Source organism: Vombatus ursinus, unplaced genomic scaffold (genome assembly GCF_900497805.2).
Source record: "Vombatus ursinus unplaced genomic scaffold, bare-nosed wombat genome assembly UNPS02009062.1, whole genome shotgun sequence".
In the NCBI taxonomy this organism is placed as follows: Eukaryota; Metazoa; Chordata; class Mammalia; order Diprotodontia; family Vombatidae; genus Vombatus; species Vombatus ursinus.
The window spans coordinates 41,904-59,711 of NW_020948840.1; the positions used below are offsets into that span (position 1 = coordinate 41,904).

At 36.3% G+C, this 17,808-nt stretch overlaps 1 protein-coding gene across 2 annotated transcripts in view; it reads left to right on the plus strand.

The window, feature by feature from the left end:
• Positions 1–17,808, plus strand: part of CPSF3 (cleavage and polyadenylation specific factor 3) — a 62,231-nt gene that overhangs the window by 30,197 nt on the left and 14,226 nt on the right. For both annotated transcript variants that reach the window (XM_027850439.1, XM_027850440.1), the window contains 3 exons: positions 6,930–7,082; positions 15,414–15,522; positions 16,719–16,817. In XM_027850439.1, the coding sequence (XP_027706240.1) occupies positions 6,930–7,082; positions 15,414–15,522; positions 16,719–16,817 (361 nt within the window). The remainder of the gene's footprint in view (positions 1–6,929; positions 7,083–15,413; positions 15,523–16,718; positions 16,818–17,808) is intronic.

The following is a 17,808-nucleotide window of genomic DNA, read 5'->3' on the forward strand; positions in this document are numbered from 1 at the left end:
AGATCATATTGCAAAATTATGTTGGCAATTTGTGAGTGATGATTAGAGTGGGGAGACAATTCAGGCAGGGAGACAAACCTAGGAGGCCTTCCCAGTAGTCTAGGTAGAAAGTACCATGGGTCTGAACTAAGGTGGTGATTGTATGAGTAAAGAAAAAAGGTCAGACACAGAGGTGTTGTGGAGATAAAAATGGTAAGATTTGGCATTTGATTGGGTATGTGGCATGAGAGAGAATGAAAAGTCAGCGTTGATGATGAATTTATGAACTTGGAGTATGGGAGAACGTTGATGCCTTAGTAGAAATGGGTGCCCTCAATCAAAACGGGGAAGTTAAATAGAAAGGAAGATAATGAATTCAATTTTGGACATGTTGAGTTTGTGTCATGTCTAGGACATACAGGTTGAAAAATATACTAGGCAGTTAATGATGCAGTACTGAAACTCAGGAAAGACTAAGGCCAGATATATAGACCTAGGAGTCATCTGCATAATGATGATAATACAAGAAAAGAGGATCTAGGACAGTGTCTCTAAGGACGTGGACAGTGAGGTGGTGTGATAAGGTAAAGGAGATGATGATTGTGTAAAGGAGACTGCAAAGGAATGGTCAGTTAGGTAGGAGGGGACCCAAGAGAAAGCACTGTCACAAATTCACAGAGAAGAGAGACTATCTAAGGGGAGAGGGTTTTCAACAATGTCAGAGAGTAAAAGAAGGATGAAGAGTGAGAAAAAACCATCATATGTGACAGTTAAGAGATAGTAGTTTTGGAGATAGTTTTGATGATAGTAGTTTCAGCTGAGTGATTAGATTGAAAGCCAGATTGCAGAGGGTTGAGAGAGGTAAAAATGTTGACATCTTGTTCTAGGAATTTGGCTGGAAAAAGAGAGGAAAAACATAGGATGAAAGTTTGAGGGAATAGTAGGGTCTTTAAAACCCCCTAATGAGGGTTTTTTAAGAATAGGGAGACTTAAAAAAAAAAAAGAATAAGGAGACTTGAACAAGTTTGAAGGTGGTAGGGATGGGACCATTACACAGAAATTGGAGATTGGAGAGGACAAGGGGTAGTAATTGAGAAGCAATATGATAGAAAAGAAGAGAGGAGATTGAGTCAGGTGCAGGTTTTTGAGAGTTTCTCCCCCCTGTTCTTTTCCTATGACTCTAGGTCACTCAGCTACCTAGGTGAGAGCTTGATGGCTGTCCAGAATCAGACAGGGTTGGATTTGACCTTCAGGCCGGTTTGCCAACTCCTAATTTTGAACTCTGAAATAATGCTAACTGTTACAATAAAACATAGATAATGTTTATTTATGGTTTTCTTAGTCAATAATATGTAGCCCATAGGGAATCATTTCTATCTGACTTTGACACCATTGTTCTAGAGATAACATAGGCTGGTTCAGTGGATAGAGCTCTAGACCTGGAGTAAGGCAGACCCTAGTTCAAATACATCCTCAAGCTGTGTGATCCCGAGCAAGTCTCTAATTAATCTCTGAGCCTTAGTGTCCTCATCTGTAAAATGAGGATAATAGTAGCACCTTCCAGAGTTGTTGTGAGAATAAAATGAGGTCATATTTGTAAAATACATTGCAAACCTTAAAGCATTATATAATTGCTAGCTTTTGTTATAGTCTCCTATTCTTCCAACTCCTCCTGTACCCCACCCCTTCTTTACGTAGTCTTCATCTTTACCTCCATTTCACTGTTTCCTGCTGTGTTACACTGTCACCACTTCTCTGCCCTTTCTTCCCTTCTCAGCTTTGACCCTATAGCTAATCACTTCTACTGTACACTGTTTTTACATCTCTGATCTTGTATTCCCTTGTCCCGTAAGAACTCCTGCCTTGTTATACTCCCATTCCTGGGAGGTTACCCCAACTACCTTACCTGCTTCAACTCATATACTGTTGAATGAGCCTGGAGAAATCATCCTATTGGCTTGAGATTTGTTATCTAATTTGAGTTCATCCCTCAGCACTACCAAGAATCCTTTTCTCATTCGCACAGAGGCTGTTTCAAACTCCTTTCTTCAAAGCTTCCTACACCCTCCTTAGGCAGCCTCCCAATCCTGGCCACAAGTGCTAATTCTCTCCCTTCCTAACTTCCTTTGATGTATTTTGTATTCATTTTATGAGTACTTACACATGGGTGTGTGTGTGCTTGCTCATGCATGTGAGTACATACAAGTCTTCCCAAATAGAATGCACGCTTTGTAAGAGCAGAAAATATTTTCCTCCCTTTTTTGGGAGTGGGAGTGGGGGTGGGGGGTGGGGTCTTTGTATCTTCAGCACCTAACACAGTACCTAAAATATTGAAGTTGATTAGGGGAAGAAAAAGGGAATAACACTAATAAAGTACCTACTCTGTGTCAAGTACTACGCTAAGTGATTTTTACAAATGTTTTCTCATTTGATCCTCACAACAACCCAGGGAAGTAGGTGCTATTGTTACCTTCATTTTACAGTTAAGGAAACTGATGCAGAGAGGTTAAGTAACTTATTAGGGTCACATAGCTCTTGTCTAAAGCCAAGTTTGAACTGTATCCACTGTGCTATCTAACTACCTCAGTTAATTGATTGATTAATAAATATGTGTTGATTAAGAAAATAAAGTATGTCCCCAGAAACTTAGTACAGTTTTAAGCCAAGACTTTTCTGTCACCTTTCAGAGCCCATCCCTTAGGCGCACCCTTTTCTTACCTATTCTGTTCCTCAAAACTCTTTAGTAAGCTGACCAGAGATCTCCTTTCCAAACATACTGCACATTACTCCCCTTCATGCACCTACTTCCATTAAAATTGGCCTAATTCCTAGATAAGTACACTTTTCCTTCTGTGATCCTTAATGTGGCAATAGCCACAGCATATATTGTCAGGTGCATTTGCACTGCACTTTTTTTATGCTGTTTTGAGTACCATGGGAGAAGTTGTTCATTCGTGATGTTTGTAACAGACACTGAATTCTTTGAATTATGTTTTTATATTATTTGTTACTACTAGCTCACATTTATTTTAGTGCTTTGAGATTTGTTATTATAAGAGATTTCTGTACAACAACCCTGAGAAGTAAGTAGTGTGAGCATATTTTATAGATGAGTAAATAGAGACGCAGCAAGGTCCTCCAGCTAGAAAGTTGTAGAAGAGGGACTCAAACCTCTATTGTAATCATAGGACTTGGAGCTGGGAGTAAGCCTAGAAATCATTTAGTCTGACTTCCTCTTGCTGATGAAGAATCAAAATGCCAGCGCTTAAATGAATTAGAATCTTTCATTTTTATTTCTGCTATGTACAAATACATTTTTCCAGTTTATACTATACCCCTAAATCTTTACTACTACTGGAAGGGGCTTTAGAAGTCATCTAGTCCAACCCTTTCATTTTACATAGGAAAACTAAGGCCCAGAGTGGGTAAATTACTTAATCATCAGGGTCACATAGGTAGTAAATGACAGAACCAGGATTTCTTCCTCTTTCCAATGAACCATATTGTCCTATTCTCCCTTTAATCTTCCCTCCCAAAAAATGACAAAGAAGAGAAAGAATCCCCTAAGAAGGAAGAAATAGAGGGACAGTAGTCCCTTAGTACCTTAAAAATTGTGTCAACTCCAGCATCTACCTTCTTTGTGTGTACTTGTTCTGATTCAACTGCTTTTCCTATCTTCTTTGTTTTCAGTAGGGACATTTACATTTCTATTGTTAATACAGAGACAAAAATGAAATAGTTCCTGACCTCAAAGTCATGAGAAACCTATGAGATCTGGAAAGACTTCATGTAGCAGGTGTCAATTGAACAGAGCTTCGAAAGAAACAGATTCTGAGAGGTAGAATTGAGATAGGAAAGCATTTCAGGCATGAGAAATAGCCACTGTAAAGGTAAAGAGATAGGAGATGGGTAACAATGGCACCTGGCAGATAGGTGAGGCAGTGGATAGAGCATTGAACCAGGAGTCAGAAAGACCTGAGTTCAGATCTGGCCTCAGAGACTTAATAGCTGTGTGGCCCTGGGCAAGTCTCTTAACCCTGTATGCTTCAGTTTCCTCGTCTGCAAAATGAACTTGAGAAGGAAAGGGCAAACTACTGCAGTAGGTTTACCAAGAAAACCCCAAGTGGGGTCACAAAGAGTTGGACACAGCTGAAATGACTCAACAACAACAGAAATGGCAAAAAGGTAATTTTGTCTGGTCAAAAGAGTGGCAAGGTAGATAATCTATAGTAAGGTTGTGAAAGTTAGTTGGTCTCTGGTTGTGAAGGGCTTTAAAAGCCAAACAGAGGAGCTTGTATTGGATACTAACTTGCCCATTAAGAAAAAATGACTTGTGGAAGATGGATTGGAGAGTGGAAAGACTTAAGGCAGGGAGGCCAGTGAGGGGATGATTGCAAAAGTCCAGGGAGAAGTGAAGAGTTTGGAAACTAGGGTTTTAGCTGTGTGCATAAACAAAGGGACACATGGGAGAAATATTGTGAAGGGGGAAATGCCACGATTTGGTAACTGATTGAATATGTAGGGTGAGGGAGTGAAGTGTCTGCGATAATGCCAAAATTGCAGTGCCTGGAAGAATACTAGTGCCCACAACAAAAATACAGAAGTTGAAAATGCAGAGGACTGGGAGGAGGACTCGGGTATTAAGTTCTGAGTTAGACGTCATAAGTTTGAGATTCCTTCAGTAGGCTGTGGTTAAAGCCTAGATCTGGGTTCATGAAGGCTTCAGTTTAAATCATGTCTCACACACTTACTAGCAAAGCGATCCTGGGAAAGTCATTTAACTCCTTTCTATGCTTTAGTTTCCTCATGTGTAAAAGGAGAATGAACTTGATGGCTTATAAGTTCTCTTCCTGCTATAGATCTATGATACCTAGATTTAACCTACTAAAAAGCTTATAGAACTTAAATCCTACTATAAAATAATTTTCACAGAAGAAAAGGGAAGATATTTAATATCCATGCCTGTATAGTACAAGTATGCCGAGACTGCTTTCAAATAATCTGTAAATTTAATACTACCAGTAAAATTGCTAAGAAGATGCTTTGTAGAATGAGACAAAAAGAATAACAGAATTCATGTGGCAAACCAGAAGGTTATAAATATGTAGGAAAATGATGAAGAAAGGAATGTAGTGGTTATGGCATAACCAGGTCTCAGATTATCTAATAAAGTTATAAGTATAAAAACTGTTTGGTACTGGATAAATAGAAAAGTTTATCAGTGTCATAGATTAGGTAAGTAACATTTAGAAACACACAGGACTTTCCTATTTGATAAATCCAAATATACATTGGAATAACAGGTAAGGATTGCTCAACAAGAATAGCAGGGAAAATTAGAAAGTAATCAAGCAAAAAAAAATAGTTTTGAAACAGCATTTATACCACATGTCATAATTTATTCAAAATGGATAAGCTAAATATAAAGTCTCACTATTAAAAAGTAAGAGGACAAGGAAAGTTGTTAGAATTAGATTTAATTCCTACCCTGCCATGGCATAGAGAAATTGTACAAGACCAAATAGACTACTTGCATATAAAACAATATTATAAGGGAAAATAACTTTGAAAGACTTAAGAATTCTAATCAACACGATGATCAGTCATGATTCTAGAGGGCCAATCATGAAGCATGCTACCTACCAACTGACAAGTCAATCAAGGTGCTTTTTTCTGACGTGGCCGGTGTGGGCATTTGTTTTGTTTGACTATGCATGTTTATTATAAGGGATTTGTTCCATATACCACCACCACCACCCCACACCCCACTTCCAACTTTGGGTTGGAAGAAGAAGAGAGTATGAGGATAAAATAACAAAAAAGGAACATTGAAAGATCTTTTATAAAAATGAACATAAGAAACCGTCCCCTTCATTTCTTACAGCACAATAGTATTCTATTATATTCACATACAATAACTTGTTTGTCCATTCTACATTTAATGGGTACCCTCTCAATTTCCAGTTCTTTGCTACCACAAAAAGAAGTAATTTTTGTACATCCTTTGTTAGAGTTTGTTTTGCTTCGGATCTCTCTCTCCCTTAATCTACCCTCCTTATTCATCTTTATTTCTGTCTTTATACAAAATGCTGCAAAAAATGATGCAGGGGGTGGTTTCAGAGAAACCTAGAAGACTTATATGAACTGATGCTGAATAAAGTTAGCAGAACCAGGAGAACAGTTTATACAGTAAAAATATTATAAAGACAACTTTGAAAGACTTAAGAACTTAGATCAATTCAGTGACCAAGCACAGTTCAAGAGGGTTCATGGTGAAACATGCTACCACATGCTACCTGACAGAGAGGTGATGAACTCTTGAATGCAAATTGAGACATTTTGGGGGGGACATTGCCAATACAGGTGTTTGGCTGTACATGTTTTTAACAGGGATTTTGTTATTTTTTCTCGTGCTGGGGCGGGGGGCGGTCGGGATAGTAAAGGAGGTAGAAGGGAAAGAAGGTAGATTTTCATTGGTTGGAAAAAAGAAGATTTTAAGGTTTTTTTTTTTCATACCTTGAAGAACAAATAAACACAGTGTACAGAAGGAAGGGGGAGGACATAAAGAATCACAAACAAGTAGGTTAGCTTTTTAAGTTAGTTACATGTTGAATTTATTACTTATTTTTAAAGAAAACCAAGCTGTGTACAATAGAGATTTGCAGTTTCTTTTTCTAATTTGTCTGTGGAAATGCCCATTTCATTTGCTGTTTGTTAATTTCAGAAACATTTTAATTAAAAAGCAAAACAAAGAAAAGATAAAAATGCTTCCATCTCCTATTGCAATTTAATGTATATCCTAAAGTAATAAAACCAAGGTTTTTTTAATCAGTGTTTTAGGTATTTCCCTAATTCATACTAGCTCATCAGTTGAATAAATGAAGATATTACTCAGATATATTAGTTGAATAAGCAAAGATTCTTTAATATGTAATATTTTTTCCATCTAGATATTGGTACATGGAGAGCAGAATGAAATGGCAAGACTGAAAGCAGCATTGATAAGAGAATACGAAGATAATGATGAGGTTCACATAGAAGTTCACAATCCTCGGAATACCGAAGCAGTGACATTAAATTTCCGAGGAGAAAAACTAGCCAAGGTATGAGGTTAGCCTTCTTAATGAAAATTGAAGTCAACTTTTAATCCATTTGAAATTACTGCCTTAAGAGCCGTTCTATGTATCGTCTGTGTAGGATGAGCTAAACACAGTGTAATCAGTAAGCAGTTTGTAAGTGCCTACAGTGATCTAGGTGCTGTGATAGATACTAGAGAGATACAAAGACAAAAATTCCTGTCCTCAAGGACCTTAAATTATATCTAATATTAGAATTGTGTTTCAAAGTGCTGCTAACTTGTGTGACCTTAGGCAAGTTAATTAGCTTTTCAGTGCCCCAGTTTCCTTATCTGTGAAATAAAAGAATTTGGACTAGAGGTACCTTTTAGTTCTAAATCTGTGATCTTTTTAAGTTTGCTGCTGATTAATTATTCTCATATATACAAATACTTGTTCTCATTCCACATGATTTAAATTTTAAGTGTGGTACTTAATGGCTCTTAAATGATTCCTACAACTACTAGTCAGTGTTTAACTCAGTTTATGGCATTGCTCTTTCAAAACGGACTGTTAATGAGTTTTATTTCTAGTTTCATTAACCCTTCTCAAGCTATAACCACCTCTTCATTTCTGAAAATCCAAAGATAAAGGCTTCACATATATGGGTAAACTCAGTACTTCTTAGAACCAAGTACTGTGATATCAGAGCTTCAAATAATTGCCTATCAGTGCTGTCTTTTCTTTCTTTCTCTTCTTTTACTTTTTTTTGGGGGGGGGGGATGTACTAATGAATTTTGAGCTATAAAACAACATTAATTTCTTATGGACTTTTTTTGTGAATATGGAGTCATTTATGAAGAATTATTAATTTGAGTTCCTAGTTTTTAACAAGATAACAATACTTTGAAGATTAAAAAGTAAAATATTCACAAGCCTTGGCCTTAAGGGCCACGGGAAATCTATCTTCAGTCGGCATCACTCCTGTAAAAATCTTTTCAGGCCGGCTGAAGAGTCTGAAGAATGTGGCTGTTAATGATTTGTCTGAAGTTATAAATAGCAGTTATCTATGTTTATATTGATTTTAGCTTGACATTTTTTTCTTATACAATGAATCAGGCAAGGAGGAACCAGTTAATGAATATTATAATTAATGTCCTTTCTTGTTACCAGTGCCTTAGAACATCAAAAGATTGATTCATAAGTAGTGGAAGTATTGAGTGAATATTTCCTGTATTTGCTTTCAACACTTAGGCTATACTCTTCTACAAAATAACTTGTGGGTTATACCCATTGGGAAAATTTTTATCTTTGAAAAATTAAACAAGCTTATGTTGAGTGTCTAGAACTCTGTAGCATTTGCTTAAAAGGTCAGTATAGTAGAAAAGTTAGACTCCAGCTGAAAATATATGTAACTAAGATCATTTGTTTAACTCATTTGTTTCTGGAGGGTTTATCTTTTTTTCATTGGTGCCGTTTGTATTTCTTCCTATAGCATACCAAGAATACAAATGTAGTGATTCCACTGTCATTGATGGGAAAAAAAGAGGTAGTTGTAGAAAGGCTGACAGTTTCTTAACATTTTTCATGTTTGTTGTCCTTCTTCCAGTTTTATTTTTAAGTATTCACTGGACAGTTTCTTGCCAAATTTTGTGCAAAATCATTTTCCCCACTACTGCCTTATTGCTATTTTGTGAGGCAATAACTTGTTCATTATGTTATACTCTGTAAGATATTGCACATACAGACAGTTCTCACTTTATATAAGTGGACCTTTCTGCAGACCTCTATGTAAAGCACTTTTTAAGTAATTCGAATATTTGCTCATGGACATGGAGAGGGGGCGGTGCGAGAGGACCAGCACATGGTTCAAGGACACGTGAGGCCAAAGGATACAGAAGCAAGAGCAGGAGGAATACACGTGAGCTGGGAAACAGACATGTGGGTGGGTGGGCAGAATGGGGCAAATGTCTTGTCTCTGAGTGCCAGAGCTCTCAAGCCAAGCCCCCATTTCAGAGGTGCCATTGGTGGTCTCTCCACACATTCATTCTTCTCTTTCACTTGGAGGGTTTTTTTGTTTTGTTTTTTGTTTTTTGATGGGGAGGGGTGAGTTGGGAGGCCATAGAGTGCCAAACCAAGGGGCAGGAGCAGAGAGAGAGAGAACACAGTACTTACTGTACAGTAAAGTTAACATAAGTTTGGGGGTTTTTTTGGGCGGGGGGTTGGAATACAAATTTCTTTCAGAATTCTTTATGTAGAGTCAGATTTGCATGTTGCAAATTTTCATAAAGCAAGAACTGTCTGTAAGTTTAATATTCTGAACCAATGTCTTCGGTTTTCATGTCTTTCCACTTGGGAAGGAGATCAAGTGTTTGCTGGCTGAGGCCATTTTTAGACACTGAGATCTTTTGTTGTGTTTACTTTATATTAGTTCTATATTTGTTAAATACTTTCCAAAATCTGTTTTATATATTAACCTTTTTTTGAACATTAGTATGTCAGATTAGAGCTATTTTAATGGCATGCCTCATCATCTCATCTTTAGATACTTCTAATTTGGTGTTGTTAGCTTGAACAAGTTGCTCCTCTTGACTTGTATACCTAGGTAGCTGATTCAAAAATAACTATTTGTCCTCTACTACATCTCCCTTTTCATAGAAGTCATCAAATATTAAGTGTATGTTGACTTAGTTTGGAGCACCTTGACAGATTCTTTGTAGGATTTCTCTACCTTAGCTTCTTCAAGTTACGTAAGTTGCAGTTATTGTTTTATTGGTCTTTTTCATAAGTATGACAAGGTGAGATGACTAAATTCCCCATGAAATGATGTTTCTTGTCATGGATGTATAATCAAACCAATTCTCTCTGCTTCTTCAGAGAGAACCCATGAGCCATCCTTCGATTTAGCTGTAATTTTCTTACATCTTCTGATTTCATTTATCAGGAATATTAATATTTATAGTGATTTAAGTCCTCTAGTGGTATGTCTGCTCATTGGTAATTGGACAAGAAACTCATTATTATTAATAGTTAATGTTGATAATTCAAAACCATATGATTCTCAGCATCCTGCCCCATTTTCTTTCACCAATGTACTATCATTGCAGAAGTGAAAGAGGCTAATTCAACACTGTGAGCCAGACACTTTTAATTTTCCATTTCATGAGTTACCATGGCCAAAGGATTCATCACCTAGTGGCCAGTCTTCTAGTGGTAAATCTTTCCATACCTAGCTAGGCTGGTAGTCCGATGGTAGATAATACTCTATGTAGCTCTTTCAGAACTTGTGTTCATAGACATTGTCTTCTAGAATTCAGGATGAGACATTGGAGTAGTAGTACATTTTGTGATATGTTTAAGTGAAACCGCACATAAATTATTCTGTAACTTAGAATATTATGCTTTCAATTGTTTGTCGTACCCATTCCTATTAAAACACTAGAGAGCATAGAAATATATGGAGTCTTCCTTAAAATAATAAATAGCATCTACTTAAAACCTTTCGCAAGCATCATTTGTAATGGGGACAAGCTAGAAGTATTTCCAGTAAGATCAGGGGTGAAACAAAGGTGTCTGTTATCACTACTGTTGTTCAATATTGTACTGGAAACATTAGCTTTAGGATTAAGAGAAGAAAAATAAATTGAAGGTATTAGGATAGACAAAGAAGAAACAAAGCTGTCTCTCTTTGCAGATGAGATGATGATATACTTAGGAATCCAGTGAAAAGCTACTTGAAATAATAAACAACTTTAGCAAAGTTGCAGACTATAAAATAAACCCACATAAATCATCAGCATTTCTATATATTACCAACAAAGCCCAACAGCAAGAGATAGAAAGAGAAATTCCATTTAAAATTATTGTAGACATTTTAAAATATTTAGGAGTCTACCTACCGAAACAAACCCAGGAACTATATGAACACAATTACAAAACACTTTTCACACAAAGTCAGATCTAAATAATTTGAAAAACATCAGTTGCTCATGGGTAGGCCGAGCTAATATAATAAAACTGACAATTTTACCTAAGCTAATTTACTTATTCAGTGCCATACCAATCAAACTACCAAAAAATTATTTTATAGAGTTAGAAAAAATAATAACAAGATTCATTTGGAAGAACAAAAGGTCCAGAATATCAGAGGAACCAATGAAAAGAAATGCAGGGGCAGGTGGCCTAGTCGTACCAGATCTAAAACTATATCATAAAGTAGCAATCATCAAAACTGCTTGGTACTGGCTAAGAAATAGAGTGGTAGATTAGTGGAATAGGTTAAGTATGTAAGACACAGTAGTCAATGACTATAGTAATCTATTATTTGATAAACCCAAAGACCCCAGCTTCTGGGATAAAAACCCACTCTTTGACAAAAACTGCTGGGAAAACTGGAAAAGAGTATGGCAGAAACTAGGCATAGACCAAAGTCTCATGCCATATCCCAAAATAGATTCAGGATTTAGATATAAAAGCTGATATTGTAAGCAAACTGGGAGAGCAAGGAATAGTTGACCTATCAGATTTATGGAGAACAGAAGAATTCATGACCAAATAGGGGATAGAGAACATTACAGAAAAGCAAAATGGGTAACTTTGATTACATTAAGTTGAAAAGTTTTTGCACAAACAAAGCTAATGCAACCAAGATTAGAGGGAAAGTAGAAAATTGGGAGGGGCAGCTAGGTGGCGCAGTGGATAGAGCACTGGCCCTGAAGTCAGGAAGACCTGAATTCAAATTCAGTCTCAGACCAAACACTTGACACTTACTAGCTGTGTGACCCTGGGCAAGTCATTTAACCCCAATTGCCTTAAAAAAAAAAAAAAAAAGAAAGAAAATTGGAAAAGAATTTTTACAACCAGTATCTCTGATAAGGGCCTCATTTCTAAAATATATAGACAATTAAGTCAAATTTGTAAGAATACAAGTTACTTGTTTGTCATTTCCTCATTTAAATGGGTCCTACCTAAGGGAGACATTGTTTATACTTTATACATCATTTGGTAGATGAAGCCATATGAAATTGATCTTCCTTTGTGACAGTGATAACTGACATTTGTGCAAAATTCACAAATTAGGTACAATTCTGATTTTTTTCATGTCTCAAATCTTTTATGGTGTTTGTCAATTTTTTTTACTCTTCATTAAGAAAAAAATAAATTTTTTTCAATCTGTAAAAATCCTGCTTTCCCTTTCCTTCACCCCCCATTGAGAATGAAGGAAAAATAAAATCCCTGTTATAAACATGTATAGTCAGGCAAAACAAATTTCCACACTGGCCAAAAGAAAGAGAGAGAGAGAGAGAGAGAGAGAAAGAGAGAGAGAGAGAGAGAGAGAGAGAGAGAGAGAGAGAGAGAGAGAGAGAGAGAGAGAGTGTGTGTGTGTGTGTGTGTGTGTGTGTGTGTGTGTGTTGGAGAGTTGGGGGGAAAGATTGAGATTCAGTACTCTTGAGTCACCTGTCTATCAGGAAATGACTAGCCTGTTTTATCATTATTAATACTCTGGAATCATGGTTGATCTGGTCAGTGTTTTCAGTCTTTCAGAGCTGTTTGTCTTTACTATATTGTTGTCATTGTATAAACTGAACTGGCTTTGTTCCTTCCTCTCTTTATTAATTCATATAAGTGTTTCCAAGTTTACCTTTTGATATTTCTCTTCCCTCTTGTGTTTGAACTTCAGAGTGTCTGTGTAGCTCTGGCCTTTTTTGTCAGGAATTCTTGAAAGTCCTCTATTTCATTAAAGGCTCATTTTCTTTTCCTCTGTAGAATTTATACGCAGTTTTACTTGGTAAATTATTCTTGGCTTTAAACCTATATCCTTTGCCTTCTGTAATATCATATTCCAAGATTTCTGCTCTTCCATTTCTGCTTCTAATTCATGTGTGATCCTAACTGGCTTCTCAGTATTTCAGTTCTTTTTTTCTTTGCCCACGAAGCTCTGGATTTTGGCTATAATGTTGCTAGGAGTTTTTATTTTGGGGTTTCTTTCAGTCACAGACCAGTTGATTCTTTCTATTTCTGCTTTGCCCTCTAGTTCTAAAAGATCTAAGCAGTTTTCTTTTAAAATTTCTTGAAATAAGATGTCTAGGCTCTTTTTTTTAGTCATAAATTTAAGTATTTTCCTTGAGCAATGGTAGACTGCTGCTGGCTTGTCTGCTCTCAGTAGGGATTCTTGCCCAAGTTTTCTCAACAGGCTACAGATGGCGCCAGAAGTTGGAACTGAGACCCACTCTGCTCCTGAGGTCCAAAGCCACCTAGCTGCTGCTGGCTTCTGAACTTGCTCTTCTGAGTTCAGAGCTTAGGGCCTGCAGCCACCTCAATAAGGCTGGCACCCCTTGGTCAAGGTGCCCTCAGTCAACCCTGGATCTTTGGCCTGGAACTGGGTAATGAGCAACAGAGCTGTCAGTTGCCACCTGTTCGTGAATCCCTTGTGCTGGCTCTAGGCCCCATTCTTACCTTACTGCACAACCTCAACAACTGTTGGAATGCTCTGCACAGCTGCAGAGTTCTCTTTTCTTGGGCTGATGTAGGCTGGAGAAATGATTCATTGTAGCTTCTTGCGTTTCTCCATCAGGATTCAGTCTGGTGCATTTTCTAGATTAGCCTGCTGTAATGCTTCCCACTACTCTGCTGTCTTGGCTCTGCCACTCTCCTTCATTCTTAAAGTTTAATTCAAGAAGCCCAGACACCTAGATTAAGAATATATTCAGCCTTAAAGTTCCTGGAACATTTCAATGCATTCAAGGCAGTTCTGTGCTTTCTTTAGCTTGTTTTTGTAAATCCAGTGCTCTTTCCACTAAGTGGTTTTTTAACAAGCAGTTTTGTCCTGTTTTTAGGCTATGCTTTTAAATTAGTCTTATGGATTCATTTAACCAATAAGGACTTCACTAAGGTATAATAGCCATGTTTATATTCATTGTAGCTATACAGTAAGCAGCATGGTGAAAAGAGCACAAGACTTGGAATCACAAGAGCTGAATGCAAATGTTGACCATAACACATCATAGGATTTCAGAGTTCGAAGGGCCTTAGTATCTGTAATCCAATCTCGTACTTAAAAAAGAGAATCCTCTCCTTAGTATACCCACTTTGTCACCTTATGTTAGTATACCCAATTCACCTTGCTGATTACCCATACTTTGTAAATTTGTGTAGTTGCACTGGAATCAATGGATTTTATTTTGACTTCTACACTGTAGCCCCTTTCTGTGGTATCTAGCTTGATGTTTATATGTAGACAATAAAATTTCTCTTCCCTGTTTTTCAGTTTGAAGCCCTTGTGGCCAAAATTGCAAAATTCCGAGAACTCTAACTGCATGACACTGGGCAAATCACTTAACCTCTCTGTACCTCAGTATTTTATCTTTAAAATTATGAAGTTGGACTCAGTAGCTTCTAAGGTCCCTTTCAGCTATACATCTATGATGCTATAATTCTAAATCACTTTATCTTAAAATTTTATTATGAACCAGAAAATCATCAATATATACAAATGTCACAATATGCAAAGGCTATAAAAAGAGGATTATATATGAAACCATGAATCTGTTGCATATAACTTGTTTCTTAAATGTGTTTTAAATTTAACATAAATATTAAATTAAGTTGCTCTGCTTTCCTGAGTCCCCTTCTTAACATCTTTCTGATTTCTCCTATATATTTTTTAGATATTTCATTGTCACTTTTCCTCCCTCTTACTATAATTACCTCTTTCTCTAGCTTCCCCCTTCACTCTAAAAAAGCACTATTTTATAACAAATTATCAATTTGCCAGAGACAACTAATTCTTGTTGTATTGGTTATATTTGAAAATGTGTGCCTCAAAAGACATTCCTCAAGTGATGGTCAAAGGATATGAACAGGTAGTTCTCAAAGGTAGAAATTTGAACTGTCAGCAACCATATGAAAAATGTTCCAAATTACTAATAATTAGAGAAATACACATTAAATTAATTATGAAGTTACACCTCACATTCATTAGATTGGCAAAAATGACAGTACTTGGAGAGACTAGAAAAATGGGACCCTGGTGTAATGGTGAGATCTATGAATTGGTCAAGCCATTCTAGAAAAAAATTTGGAGCTGTGGCCAAAAAGGTCACTAAACTGTGTGTAGCCTTCGATTGTGTACACTTTGATTCAGCTATGTAACTATTAGGCCCCTTTCCTAAGCATTCTGAATGTGTTTGTCTTTCTGGCACCTTCTTTTAGTGTTTTACCATGCTCTGATAACTTCATAATGTATTTTTGTATTCTTGAGGTAGTTCATTGTTTTCATGGTAAAAATGCCTTGAGATCAAGATTTTCGGTCTGAATAGTTGAGGATTGTTTAACCTTTCCAAGATTCTCTTCCAATTATTATTTTATTCCTAAAAATAGGTTATGGGCTTCTTAGCAGACAAGAAACCTGAACAAGGACAACGTGTCTCAGGAATCCTGGTTAAAAGAAACTTTAATTATCATATTCTTTCTCCTTGTGATCTTTCCAGTAAGTACTTATTAAATGGTCTGTTTATTAAAGTACTTTGATCTTTAATTATATATTTAATATATTATTGTATATTACATATAATGTCTCTATGATTGTTATATATTAAAATGTAACATATTTGTATTTTAAATATAATTTGACCTTAACCTTAAATTAAAATTATAAATTGAAATAAATAAAATCAGTATGAAAAATTATAAGATCCATAGTATCAAAGGATTTGGAGCTGAAAAGAATAACTATGTAGTTCTAGTCCACTTTTAAAGAAATCTGCTGCCCAAAGGGGTTAAGTGATTTCACTATTGTCCTGCCAATAATAAGAGGGCAATTTCTAAATTATATTTTTTAAAAATTCCCTGGTATAACTGTAAATATGTTCTGAAGAATGACTAACTGCTGACTTTTCATTCCCCTTCTTTTCTCTGACAGTGAAACTCTGGTGGTTCCCCAAAGTAATTTGAATGTCCAAGAAAAGTAGTTTTATTTTCTTTATCATTAATTATGTATTGTCTCTGTCCTCAAGTTCTGACAGATGTGAACAATTAGCAAATGAAAAGTAAGGCAGGAGTGACTGGTGAGATGGAGACCCATGGATATATGCTATGTGATATAGTAGAAAGAACATTGAGGGGAGTGCAGGGGGTATGGGGTGAGATGGTTTCAAAAGATGCAACAGAAATCTTTTTTCTACTTACTAGTTGTATGACCTCGGGCATTCATCCAGCAAACATTTATTAAGCCAGACACATATGCCAGGTGCTAGAAGAAGTTCATTCCAAGTTCAGAGGACTGTTTGTGCGAAGAACCAAGATGGGAAATGAAATGTCAGGTTTATGCGGCATAGGAAGTAGGCCAGTTTGGCTGGAACATAGAGTACATATGGAATAAAATGAAAAATCAGACTAGAAAGATGTTTACAGGTTGAGACAATCAGGCTTATTGCCCCTGCAGTGTGGAAGAGACAAAGGGAATTCATTTAATTGTATTCCTATGGCCATTATCAGGGCATCATAGATAAGAGAATGTATTTGTGTAGGATGTACGTAAACTAAAACTGGTCATGTTCCTAAAGTGAAATTCATATTTGCTTTTCCTTTTTAATCTCTCTCTGATTGGTATATCTAATTATAAACTATATTCTGTGGGAGTCATGTTGAGTCTTTTTTAAATATTCTCTTTTTTTGTTGTTTCAGATTATACAGATTTAGCAATGAGCACTGTAAAACAGATTCAAGCCATTCCCTACACTGGTCCTTTTAGTTTGCTGTTTTATCAGCTACAGAAACTGACAGGTGAATGTGGAAATTTGTTCTAATTACTGTATATGTGAGATAACTGGAATTATAGGAAACTATGTTTTAGTCTTTATTAGTGTAGATTTCATTATCACTTCAATACAGCAATCATTTACTGAGTGCCTTACTAGATGCCACACATTTTGCTAGCCACTGAGCATGTCCAAACAAAGGACCAGTTCCCATCTTCAAGGAGCTTATACTGTACTGGGAGAAACAACATGTACACAAATAAGTATAAAAAAATAAATGCTAAGTAAATTTTTTTTTTTTTTTTTGGTATTTGGGGGTTGTAGGAAAAGTTCCTATCTTGGTTTGTTTGAACTGATCTGGTCAAGTAACTAAACGATTTTCCTTTAGGTGAATACTTTGAAAATTATAAGTAGGGAGCAGCTAGGTGGCGCAGTGCATGGAGCACTGGCCTTGGAGTCAGGAGGACCTGAGTTCAAATCCAGCCTCAGACACTTAACACTTAATAGCTGTGTGACCCTAGGCAAGTCACTTAACCCCGTTTGCCTTATCAAAAAAAGCAAAAAAAAAAAAAGAAAGAAAAGAAAAGAAAATTATAGATACCCAGAAAATCCCATGCTACCTCCTAGCCTGTGACTACATTAATTTTTTTAGCCTAATTTTTTTTTCAATTAGCAAAAGTCTGTTGTTTCTCCCTTTGACCTCCCTCCACCCTCACTGAAAAAGAAAGGAAATCAAACCCTTATTACAAATATGCATTGTCAAGCAAAACAAATTTCCTCATTAGCTATTCCAAAAAATGTCTCATTCTGCTTCTTGAGTCCATCATCTCTGTTAGGAGATAATTAGCATGTTTCATCATTTAAATCTGAAGAACTCCTCTAGCTTCCACTTTGGTTTAGTCTTTAAAATGTAAGCTTAGTTGGCTGTAACTGAAAGTTAATATAATTTGCTTTTTTGTTCCATGCAAAATGATTTTTTAGTTTTTATCCAAATGTCGTACATATCGTAAGTAAGT